This window comes from Hyaena hyaena, unplaced genomic scaffold (assembly GCF_003009895.1).
Source record: "Hyaena hyaena isolate Hyena2069 unplaced genomic scaffold, ASM300989v1 scaffold_280, whole genome shotgun sequence".
NCBI classification, from domain to species: domain Eukaryota; kingdom Metazoa; phylum Chordata; class Mammalia; order Carnivora; family Hyaenidae; genus Hyaena; species Hyaena hyaena.
Window position 1 is genome coordinate 1,795,134 of NW_024080912.1, and position 12,429 is coordinate 1,807,562.

A 12,429-nucleotide genomic window follows, 5' to 3' on the forward strand; every position below is an offset into this window, starting at 1 on the left:
AATCAAGAGCCTGCTGCTTAATCAACTGAGCTACCCAGGCGCCGCCAAAGAGTGGTTTTTTTTTTTTAATTGCACCAAGTCCTTCCCTACCCAACACTTACCCACATGCAGTCATAGGTCATCGCTGCTCGATTACCTGTGTCCACGCCAGGCAGGCGTTTCTACCCAGGCTGCAGTGGTTTACGTTGAAGCGCACTGCCAAAATCTGAGAGTCAGGGGGATTCCACACAAAATCCGGATTCCTGCCTCCTCTAGAAAACAGGCCTGCAGCACTGGCCGGCACTCCCACGGGGCCACAATGCAACAGTCGCCAGGGCCTCTGTCACTTTGACTTCATGACCCCAGCCACCGGCACAGCGCCTGGCCTAGGGCAGGCACTCAAGGAAAGCTTGTTAATGAAGCTGGTGGGACCGCACACAGGAAATGGAGGAAGACACTGGTTTCAAGAGCATCAGGCTCGAGGTCGGTTCGGACTCCAGCTGACATGTTGCATGACCTTGGGCCATCCCCGGACCTCACTGTCCTGCCTGTTAAACTGAAGCAGTGATAGGGTCCCACTTCCCAGAGTCACTGCATTGCACAAGATGTGAAGCGTTTAGCACATGCCTGGCACGTGATGTTCTACTTTCACTGCGGGGAACTTAACAAGCATCTATTCCCTAGGGTGGAAAGGAGTGTGCGAGGCCTTGGAGGCTGGACAGATCGCCGTTGGGGCCAAAGGGGTTGACAGCCTACTTGCATTCAACCCCTGGTTCTGCCAGTCACCAGCTCTGTGGCTCCGGGCATTAGACTTTTACCTCATTGGGGCCTCAGTTTCCTCATCTATCAAACAGGGATGATACACGCCTCACAGGGCTTCCTTTGCATATCAAATATGCACATGAATATTCAATCAAGTAATCCTTTAAGGTGCTTAAAATAAGGCCAGCCTTCAGTAAGTACACAACATATGCGACAGTACTCGCTGTCACGGCTGCCCAGGGAGGGGTGAGACTAGATCAGGGAGGGGTGAGACTAGAATTTCTCAAGGGCCCTCATGGCTCCAAGATCCTCTGACCTCTTTAAACCCAGTGACAGGCAGGCAGCTGTCATTAGTCATCAAGAATATAGAGAAGGCCCTTGGTATCGTGGAGGCAGTGGAGTAGAAATTGTTATACGCGGTGTAGCCCCTTGCTGGAAAAATCCAAAATACTCTTCGAATTGTGCTGACCAAAACCACAGAGTAGCAACCACGAGAGGAAGCGTGGACGTGGTGCAGAGCACAACAGCCTACGAGGGAGGTGCCCTTGCAGATGAGGGAACTGAGGTTCCAGAAGGCTACCACCCGCCCCCCCCCCCCACCGCGATATGTCTCCATGTCTTCGCTCCACACAGCCGCCTCAGGTGGGTGACTCAGTCAAGGCGTCCTTTGAGGGGTTAACGGGGTCATGATGAATAGCACAGCCTGGAGGCGGAAGCAGGAAGCCTAGGCAGAAGCATTGTGACTCACCCTGGCCTAAGACGGCTGTGCTCAATGTCGTCAAAGAAGAAAAGCAGGTCAAAAGAACGAAGGACAGACAGAAAAGCAGGTCAAAAGAATGAAGGACAGACAGGTCTCCACCATACCGGGAATGATTCCTAAGTTAAGAAAATTCCAGACGACTTGTACTGTTTTCCTCCAGATTCCAGGCTGAAACCTTCATAGCAATTGGGTGAGTGCGTGTGTGTTCAGTGCCCCGCAAGCGGCTGGCAGCCACACAGTCACAGAGCAGCTGACAGAAGTGCCTGGTAACTGAACGGTAACTGATGGGAATCCTGGGTGCAGGCATGTTCACCCAGGGGCTGCTCCTCCCTCTCGGCCAGCCAGCCATCCCGGAGGGGGTGCGGGGGACCAGCAGCAGGAGTGACGACGGGGGTGAATCTGGCCATGGTGTCATCACCATGTTGGTGATAAGCCAGTCTGTCCCGGTAAGTTTCTTCTCTTTCATCCATTCAACACTCAAATTTCCTTCCCTCGTTTGCTCCTCAGGACAACCCCAGAGGTGGGGTCTGCTAGCCCATCTTTACAGATGAGCTGTAAGGCCACAAGTCTAAACGTCTAAACCAAACTGACTCCATGACAGGCTTTAAGTTTCCCCTCTAAACTGAAGGCCTGAGTTTCGGCTTACATTGCCCAAGCCAGGAGTAACCACCCTTGCAACACCCAATCAGGAAAGGCCAGCGACCACCCTCCACATTGTTAAGGGAGAGGCCTGGAGATAGAAACTATAGATAGGACCCTGTTACCTAATGTTAAAGTTAACCTGTTAGTCGCCGAACAAGACCCTAGGCTTGCTCTGCGATTGGTTGAATTTAAAGGTACTCTAAATGTTGTAATTGGATCCCGCCAAAAGTAACAAATACTCTAGACAATGTGTATGGTCAAACCCGCTGTCAATGATGTTGAATAATTATGATTGGATCACTGTTCCCATGTCACAACTTCTGTAACTCCCCCGTCTCAAATCCCATAAAAACCCTACTCTGCCCTTGTTCGAGGCTCTCAGCACGGACCCACACGCTGGTGAAGTCTGTGAGCCCGAGCTTGAGACCGTAATAAAGCCCTTTGCCTTTGCATGCGTGACTCGGTCTCCCTGGTGGTCTCTGGTCGGTGAGGATACTGCGATCTGGGTATAACAGAGCGAAGAGGCCGGGAAGACGGCCGTGATTTCAGCCTGATCGCAGAGCAAGAGGGGCCTCCCGGAAAGGTCAGCAGAGATGGGCGCAGCCTCCCTGTGTGACGGGCAACGTCCTGGAGGCCGGCTCTCATTCATTATGTGTCAGGTCATCCGTTCTCCAGTTTACACGCGAGGAAATGGGCTCGGCGGAAAGTAGGACTTCGAAGTCCCGAGTCCAACCCCTCCCCCTGGTCAAAGTTTACTTGTTCTCCCCTTCTTTTCACAGACATCTCTAGAAATACTTTCACATTTTACGTTTGGCAGCGCATAATATCGCTGGGCTTTAAAAATAAGACTTCCCTGCGGGATGTGGGGCAAGAATCGGATTTCACAGTCTTGCTCCCAGGAGCGCGCGAACTGGAATCCCAAGAACCCCGACGAAGTCCAACCGGCGCACAGCTCCGCTTCCGCAGCGGCGGCCTCGTTACTGCGCAGGCGCCGCTGCAAACTCCCGCGCCCCAGAAGCGCCCCTCCTGGGCGAACTCACTTCCGGAAGGGCGGGGGAAGAGACGAATCCTACCCTCCTTCTTCCCCGAAAATGGTCCAAGCCAGCCTCTGGCCAATCAGAAAGCTTCTCTTTTCAACGCTTCTAGGTAGAGGAGGTTGGAATTACTTTTCCCTGAACTTTCCCGCGGCGCGGGGACGGGAGGTAAAATGATTGACATCTCCCGTAACCATTCGTAAAGCGAGATGAGCTTGAGGGGCAGATACTACTAAGAATTGTCTGGCCGGGGAGAGCTGTGAGCCACGCCCCCTTCTCCCATTGGCCTCTGAGAGCCTTCGGGGTGGGAGCTTTTGGCGGCAGCCAATGGAGGGTCAGCGAGGAGGATGAGGAGGCGGGGCAGCTTGGCCGTGGTTGCCCGGTGAGCGCGTCTGGCACGGCGCTGGGGCTTGGGGTCTGATGGCTGCGGCGTCACGCTTTGCGATCCCGGTTGCCAGGGGCTAGGCTGGGAACGGGATCCGCGTCGCCACGCTCGCACCTTCCAGGCTGCTTTCTGAGGATTGGAGCCGGGCCCCATCTGGCGCTCCTCTGCGCCTCCGCCCGGACCCTCTCGCCCGACAGCCGCCCCCGACCCAGAGGGTCCAGGCCCCATTGTCCCTGTCCCCACCGCGGTCCCAGGCCTCTTGAGTGTCGGCCGTCTCCCCACGTCCCTTCCCAGGCAGGCACCCCAACGCCTCTAGCAGCCGCTCTTCCCCTGTCTGGTCCGCGGAGGTGGTTTGGTTACCATGGTGAAGCTGGCGGCCAAATGCATCTTGGCAGGTGAGTTTGAAATTTAGTCTCCAGAGTCCAGAGACTTCCTAAGTTATTGAGAGCTTTTGTTCGCGTAAATTGCCTACCCTCATTCCCTTTCTCTCCTCCAAAGGCGAGTTAATGCAATTACTGTTAGAGTAAATTCCATTAGGGGTGGAAGAATTATCTTCCAGAGCATATTTGTAGCTCCTGCAGATATCCCACCCCGTGTCATAACCCGAGACCACCTTCACCGGTTTAAGCAATATGCAGGAAGAGTAGACTCGTTTCAAAAAAAAAAAAAAAAAATCAGGCTAAGCACACCCTAAGTGCTTCTTCCAAACTGGAGTGTATCCCAATGTTAGAGTTTGGTAGTCAGTAGTTGTGGGATTTTTTTCCCCCCTGACCCCACCCCCTCTGATAACAGGGATAGGAAACAGTAATGTACAGTCGGCCAGAGTTTGCAAAAGGGCCATGTGTGTTGTTTTTAAGAGCCAGACTTCCCATGCTGCCCTACACTCAGGAGGTCATAAATGTTGAATCCCCTCAAGGCAGGAATCTTTGTTTTGGTGACTCTTATGTCCCAAGCTTCCTGAACAATATCTGGAACCCTGGAGGTACTCAATAACTGTTTGTGGAATGAATGACAATACGACATTCACGTTTGTACTGTGCCCTGTGTATGTCTGCCCATTTAGGAAAATATTTGCTTGCATTTTGACCTGGGGCCCGGCACACATGTGCTTTACTGAGTCCTCAGTGCACGCCAGGCACACGTACTTCGTTCAGTCCCCTCCGTGGAGCACGCTGGCCTAGGTGCTGTATTGTTCTGATGTCACTGAGGCACTGAGAGGTCAAGTCTCTTGCCTAAGGTCACCCCCTTGCGAAGGAAAGTCATGGGCAGGATTTCAGGCCCCCTCCCCAAACCTGCCCAACTGCAAAACTCTTCCCTTGCGTTACCGTTGAACCCCAAGGTCTCTCCGGCATTCCGTGACCAGCTCAGGAAAGAAATGGTAAGAAACGGTACAGAGGGGAAAAAAACCCCAAAACTTTGATTCCCTCTCTTTCAGACTGAAATTGATATTTTTAATGGCTTTTCCGATTTGAAAAGAAAAGGGTCACACAGAAAGGTGCCTGACAATAGTAACTCAGGTCCTACTGGAGCAAAAACTAATGGTTCTCAAGAGAGGTCTCTGGTTTCCAGAATGCCAGGGGAGGCAGTATTGTGTAACAAAAGTAATTCTGGCTGTTCCTTTGAAGGGCTGTGTCGTCCTGGGCACAGCCTTTCTCTAAGCCTCAGTTTCCTCGGGGATCGGATAAGGACGTTTTTATTTCCTGAGGTTGTATATTTTTTTAAATGGGCTTCTCCGACTGTCGTCTCTCTTATTTCTGTTTTAATTCAGCTTCTGTTGTGGGGCTAACTTACTGAGTACCCTCTGTGTGCCAGCACTGTACTCGAGCCCTCAACACAGGGATCTCCCGGAGTCCACTCAAGAACCCTGTGGGATCGGTATGCTTGACATCCTCATTTACAGACTGGGCATCCGAGGCCCAGAGAGGTTAAGACGCTTGCCCTGGGTCACACAGCTGGATGCAGCAGAGCTGGCCTCCGGACCCAGGTGATCTGGTTTCCAGGACTTTGTTTTTAGCCCCCGGCTAGACCATCCTCAAGCCTCAATTCTAGACTCTTTGCCCGTCTTTACACCCAGCCCCTCGGGTCCTATTTCACCTGATTTCAGCCACTGCCTGAGTGATTCTTGAACTTCAGTCTCGTCCCCAGCTTCAGCCTCCTTTCAGGGCCTCGATGACATTTCCTCTTGGAAGTTTCCAGGAACCAAAAGACCTCAGCATGGCAAATCAGGCCCCCCTTCCCCCACCACCCACCAAATTATCATTCTTTACACTGCCCCCACACATACACCCCCCTCACGGTTTTATTTTTCCTCTCCCTTCCCAGGCCCACTATTTAAATGGAGTTTATCTTTTTTTTCTCTCTCTCTTATAAGTAGTCATTGAGGGACCTGATATTTGAAATTCAAGCGCTTTTATTCATTCAACAGATATTTTTTTAAATATATATTTTTTCAATGTTTTATTTATTTCTGACAGAGAGAGAGAGCATGAACAGGGGAGGGTCAGAGAGAGAGGGAGACACAGAATCGGAAACAGGCTCCAGGCTCTGAGCTGGCTATCAGCACAGAGCCCCATGTGGGGCTCTAACCCACGAACTGTGAGATCATGACCTGAGCCGAAGTTGGATACTTAACTGCCTGAGCCACCCAGGTGCCCCTCTTTCGACAGATATTTATTGAGCACTTATGTGTGAGTCATCATGCAAGGTACAGCGTGAATAGAGGGATGAACCAGACCAGCCCCTACACTCACGGGAGTGCTGAGATGTGCAGAATACTTTATAATCAGGCAGACACAGATAGAATGCCATGTGTGTTCCAGATACCAGAGAAATCCCTCAAAGCACAGCTACTTGTTATTCTGGCTCAGATGAGAAGCTACAGCCCTTGACACGTATCTGTTTTATTGACCTAAAAATCACTTACGTATTACTTAATGTATGTCAGGCACTGCCCATATTAGCTCATTAAATCCTCATAACAATTCTACGAGATGGGTGCTCTTCTTCCCATTTTGCAGAAATGGCAACTGAGGCCCAGAGAGATTGCTGACCCGAGGTCACACAGCCAGCAAGGGGCAGAGCTGCAGTGTGTGCCCTGCGTACTTTGGTTTACTGCCCCTCGATAGCAGTGGGGATTGTAGTAGTGTCTCGCCAGAAGGGGGCTCTGACAAGCCTCGTGCTACCATCAGTGAGCCCCTCAGGTGTAGTCAAGAGGGAGAGGTGACCTTCAGAGGCTGTGGCAGAAGGACACTGTTCTGAATCTCATCTGGCAGAGAACTCGAACTTGGACGGGGAGTCCTGGAAGGTTACCTTTGAGGGATTCTCCAAGATCAAGAGAGCAGGGGTATAGAGCCCAGATTTGGCCTAAGGGAGAGTCAGAGAGCAAGTGGGAGGTGGAATCGAGGTGGACCATGGAGAGCGGTCCACAGTAGAAGGAATCCTTGGTGGGTCTTGTGTGAAAGCATGACCAGATGCCACACTGTCCTAGAAAGTTCCATCTGTTGGGATCGACAGGGTAGGTGGAGCAGAGAGAAAAGTGAAACGCAGAGCGGGCCAGGTGGGGAGAGCTTCGGGCAAGACCCAGTCAAGAAAACAGACTGGAGGCAGGGTGCCTGGGTGGCTTAGTCGGTTAAGCGTCCGACTTTCGCTTAGGTCATGATCTCGCGGTTCGTGGGTTTGAGCCCCGCATCGGGCTCTGTGCTGCCTGCCGGCTCGGAGCCTGGAGCCTATTTCAGAGTCTGTATCTCCCTCTCTCTCTGACCCTCCCCTGCTCGTGCTGTCTCTCTCCTAGAAATAAATAAAAATATTAAAAAAAAAAAAACAGACTGGAGGCATTTTAATATACGGAACTGGCTCCGTAGGGGTTGGAGAACTGGAAAGAAGAGAACATTGAGATGGCACAGCGGGGGTAGATAGAGGCCGGGTTGTCAGACGCTTGAGGAAGAGCCCCACAGAGCTGGGGTCCCGATCCCTGAAGAGGAGGGGGCACTGCTCTGCTGGGGTGGTAGGTACCCCAAGGAACTGAGTCAGCAGCGCGCGATGCCACCCTGTGCCATGGATCGCCACCCGTCTCCCACTGGCAGAGAGCTCAGCCCCATGTTCAGGGCAAGACGTGACCAAAGCCACTCCAGACCACTCACTACCAAGTGCTGCATAGTCAGGGTCCAGGCAAAAAAGCAGAACTCCGGTAGGTGTAGCAACAATGAGCATTTCCTGCAGGGTGTCAATCAGACAGGGGGCCTGGAACGATGAAGGGACAAGAAGGCAGCACCAAGAGTAGCTGCAGGAAGGGGCCCATCCCAGGGCTGGGGGAGCAGGGAGGCAGACAGGTTGTCCGAAGCTCAGGAAGGCCCTGGGGAGCCGAGATGCAGATCTCTGAGAAGGGGGCCCTGCTCCCCGATGCTGGCATCTCTGAGCGGGAGTAATAAGGCGGGTCCAGTAATAAACTGGAGAGAAGTAGCTTCCTACTGCTGGAGTGAAGGCCATTGCCGGCGTCCTGCTAAGAGAGACAGCAGGCACGTGGAAAGGGGCAAATCCATCCCCCCTTCCCCCCCACCCCCTCCCCTCCAGTCTTTCTCTAGAACGTGCACTGGCAGAGTCGGACAGAAAGCCGCTGGCAAAGGAGACACCTGTTTGCAGGGTCCCGGCCCCCACCTCACAAGGCAGGACACAGAGCCCAGCCCGAGGTCTGAGATAACTAGTGATCCGTCAGCAGGGGCGACAAAGGCGAGGCAGACTTGAGATATAGCAGGGGACATCAGGAGTGAACAAGAGACGGCAATCACAGGTGACCGGGTGCAGCTGGGAGGTGTGAGCGAATGGCGACGTGGGCAGAAGTAGTGAGTTAGGTGAGCAAGACCTCTGGGGACCTGGGGGTGTGACACGAGCCTGGCTGTCAACAGAGAGGTTGGCTGAAGGCCCAGCATTGTGGTGGAAACATCCACAGGTTGTTGGAGATAGAGACCAAGCAAGGGGAGGGAAGTGACAGGGAGAGTAAACAGGACAGACCAGCTGGGGGCAGACGGCCAAGGACAGACCCACAGGAGTGCCCACGTTCGGAGGCAGGAGAACCAGGCCAGTGTGGACACCGGGGCCACAGGGCCTGGGAGGGAGGGGGCTGCTGACTCATCCTTCAGAGACCCCAAGGTGCATGAGGGCCGAGCAAAAGCCCTTGGACTTGGGAGTGACCTCGCATGGTGCCATTGCGGGCATCACCCTCTCTGTCAGGCAGTGCCCCGCCCTGCCGTCCCCCAGCTCAGCCCCCCCCCCGCCTCGCTGCTGCCGCAACTGCTCATTCGGTTCTTTCCTCGCCGCGCCCTCAGACACTTTGGTTCTCAGCTTGCGCTGTTTGCCTTTGCACTTATCATTGTGATGCTCTGCAAATGTGTTTATCAGTTACTTCCCTTCCTTGTGCCGGATCCCTCCTCAGCCGGCGCTCGAGGTTTTCCTGGAGTGTGGGTGACTCTGACTGACAGTCGGAAGGAACATTTATGAAATTAACTAGAACAAATCTGTGGGGAATTTCACGAGCAGGAAGAGCCAATTTCCAAGAGGATTCAGAAGCAAAACTGGGAGTCGGGCGGGTGGAGGGAGACAGCCAGAGCACAAGAGAGGAAGTGATGCTCTGTTTGTTCGAAGACGGATGGGTGCCCGGCCACCGTGCAGCCCTGGTCGCCCCCGATGTCAAGCAAGCCTGCGGCGATGGGGGCCCGCGGGGTAGTGATAGAAATGGGTCAGGAGCGGCCCTGAGCACCAGGAGAGGCGTGGGGTCTGACGGGGAGAGTGAGCTGTAGGAATCCTGCGCCGGTTACCCAGCCTTCTCGGAGCCTCGGAATCTTCATCTGTCAGACTTGGTTAATGTGGTCACGGTGGGGGGCGGGGGCTGGGAAGGAGGGAACAGGACCATGGGAATGCTTCCCTTCTAAGACGCGGTGGTAAATAGAAAAGCAAGACTGAATAGCTCACTCAGCCCTCGAGGAGTGCACAGGAGATGAAACGCCACAAGTAGGCAAGTAATTGCCTCGCAAGAGAAAATTATAGGTGGGAAAAGTCAAAACCGCAAAGTGAACAGAGCAGCGGGCCGTGCAGAAGTCAAGAGGCGCACGCGGAAGCCGACCGTATAACAGCAAAGGCGAGGCCATCATACCCAAGGGCACAAGTCAGAGGGATGCGAGCACAGTGGCGGTTTTGCTGAGGAGCCTGGGCCCCGGTGACAGAGGACCTGTGTAACCCTCATGGCCCAGAAGATGTTGCAGATGAGAACAGGCTGGCGTCACCAGAGGCAGAGCAGGGCCACGGGGAAGGGGCGGGGGGTGGGAAAGGGGAATTAAGGGTGGCCATGGAAAGCCTGCAGCCCCTTGGGGAGTAGGGGAGAGCCTCCCGATTAAATTGCTCCCCACCGTCTTGCAAAAGGTCCAGATCTCAGGGCGCCTGGGTGGCTCAGTCAGTTGAACATCTGGCTTCAGCTCAGGTCATGATCTCGCCATTCGTGGGTTTGAGCCCTGTGTAGGGCTCTGTACTGACAGCTAGCTCAGAGCCTGGAGCCTGTCTTCGGATTCTGTGACTCCCTCTCTTTCTGACCCTCCCCTGCTCACACTGTCTCTCTCTCTCAGAAATAAATAAAAACATTAAAAAAAAAAAAAAAAAAAGGTCCAGATCTCATACTCAAAGTATGACATAAACCTTTAGTTTGGAGATACCAGCTTATGGGGCCGTGGACCCGCGAATGAGGATATAAGCCCGGGGGCAGGGGGGAGAGGTAAGGCCAGCTTGGAGGAAACGGTAGCCTTTGAGGATAGACCAGAAGAGGCCCGCCGGGAAGGTGGATCCGCAGTGGTCTCAGGCCCACCGAGGCGGGAGTGGAATGTGTCACTTGGGAACGGATTTCAGGCTGGCAGACTAACAGCTGACTCCGTGCTTCCCATAAATGCAGACACCCTCCCAACTCCCGTCCCCCCCCCCCCCCCCCCCCCCCCCCCCCCCCCCCGCCCCGAAAGAAGCGTGCAGGGTCCTAAGTATGGGAGCCTTGAACTCAAATTGGTTCCGCTAGGCAGGTGAGCCTATGAGACTGAGCTCTTTACCATCAAGACTTCAAAGTACGTTCAAGTTTGAAAGTGACAGTTTTTCCCCATGGGGTGTGTGCAGTGGAAGAGTGTGTCAGTTCTGTTTCCAGCGCTCTGAAGCCCTCCTTAAGCTGTTACCTTCTGGGTCAGTTCTTTGGGATGAAAGGATCACCCTTGAAGAAATGCAACCGGGCTTTGAAGATTGGTCTCCCGGACCCGCGGCCCTGTCAGCCCCCTCCCAAGTCCCCATGAGAGTCAAGTACATTTTCTCTGACAACTCATTGAAGTTTCCGGTTCCTAACTAGCGTTCCGGAGCGGGGCCTTCTCAAGTCAGATCAGGCCGGAAATGATGCCTTTCTTCTACTCCGACCTCACAGGAGACCCGGCAGTGGGCAAGACGGCCCTGGCGCAGACCTTCCGCAGCGATGGAGCCCATTTCCAGAAGAACTACACCCTGGTGAGCTGGGGGAGTCGCAGGCTGGCCGAGGCTTAAAGAAACGATCAGGGGCGCCTGGGTGGCTCAGTCAGTTAAGCACCCACCTCTTGATTTCTGCTCAAGTCGTGATCTCACGATTTCGTGAGTTCGAGCCCCGCATCGGGCTTGTGCTGACAGCTTGGACCCTGCTTGTGATTCTCTCTCTCTCTCTCTCTCTCTCTCTCTCTCTCTCCCCCCATCTCTCTTCCCCTCCCCATTCACGTTGTCTCTGTCTCTCTCAAAATAAATAAACTTAAAATTTTCAAAGAGAAATGATCGTCCCTCCACCCTGAGGGAGTGACTTTCCAGAATTCCTTAAGAAGCCCGAAGAGGTCTGAGAAAGGCTGTTTGAATGGCCATGTGGAGATCACTTTTCCACAAGCCACAGGACGTGAGGCCGCCTATGGCGCAGAGCGGCCAGTGGGCGGCTTGGGGGCCATATACACCTCCTTGTGAGCAGGGAGTAGGGTGAGCCTCGTTGGTCCTCTCTGACTTCAGCCCCAGTGAACCCAGAACGCGGCACTTCTGCCTCCTGGGCATCAAATATTCATCATGTCCCGTAACACGCCTCTTGGGAGCCTCTGACGCGCATGTTCTCCGTTTTCCTCGGCAGACGACAGGGGTGGATTTGGTGGTGAAGACGGTGCCGGTCCCCGACACGGGGGACAGCGTGGTAAGTGGTGTCCTTGACTCGAGAGACCTCAGCACTCCTCCAGCTGGCCCAGAGTCCCTGTGCTCACTGTCGTCCTCCCTGAGAGGGATACTGCACTTGGCCTTGGCCTTGGCTTGTCTGAGCACTTGGGAAGACTCACGGATACAGGCTGCAGAAGGGGCAGTGGGAAGACTGGGGTATGGGCCCTGCCCTCACAGAACTTATAGGACATCAGGGTCCTTAACCCCGGTCCCTCTATGGGACTCCACAGCCCTGGAAATTGAATCACAAGGCTTTATGTTCGTCCAAACTTTCCTGGAGGGAAGGTTTAAGAGTCTCTGCCTTCTGCGGGGCACCTGGGTGGCTCAGTCAGTTAAGCGTCTGACTTCCTCTCAGGTTACTATCTCCCGGTTTGTGGGTTCGGGCCCTGTGTCGGGCTCTGTGCTGACAGTTCAGAGCCGGGAGCCTGCTTCAGATTCTGTGTCTCCCCCTCTCTCTGCCCCTCGCCTGCTGGCGCTCTGTCTCTCTCTCTCTCTCTCTCTCTCTCAAATAGAAATATTAACAAAAATTTTTTAAAAAATCACCGCCTTTTTAAAGAGGTCCGTGAGAAAACAACCTCAGGTAGCTCCAGGGCAGTGAGAAGGGATAAAATGCAGATTACGGGGGGGGGGGGGGGGGG

The 12,429-nt window shown here is 53.9% G+C and overlaps 1 protein-coding gene across 1 annotated transcript in view; it reads left to right on the top strand.

The window, feature by feature from the left end:
• Nucleotides 1-3,531: 3,531 nt before the first annotated feature.
• IFT27 (intraflagellar transport 27) overlaps nt 3,532-12,429 on the top strand; it is a 20,277-nt gene continuing 11,379 nt past the window's right edge. The window contains exons 1-3 of the mRNA XM_039246068.1: nt 3,532-3,957; nt 11,001-11,080; nt 11,712-11,771. Of these exons, the coding sequence (XP_039101999.1) occupies nt 3,924-3,957; nt 11,001-11,080; nt 11,712-11,771 (174 nt within the window). The 5' untranslated portion in view covers nt 3,532-3,923. The remainder of the gene's footprint in view (nt 3,958-11,000; nt 11,081-11,711; nt 11,772-12,429) is intronic.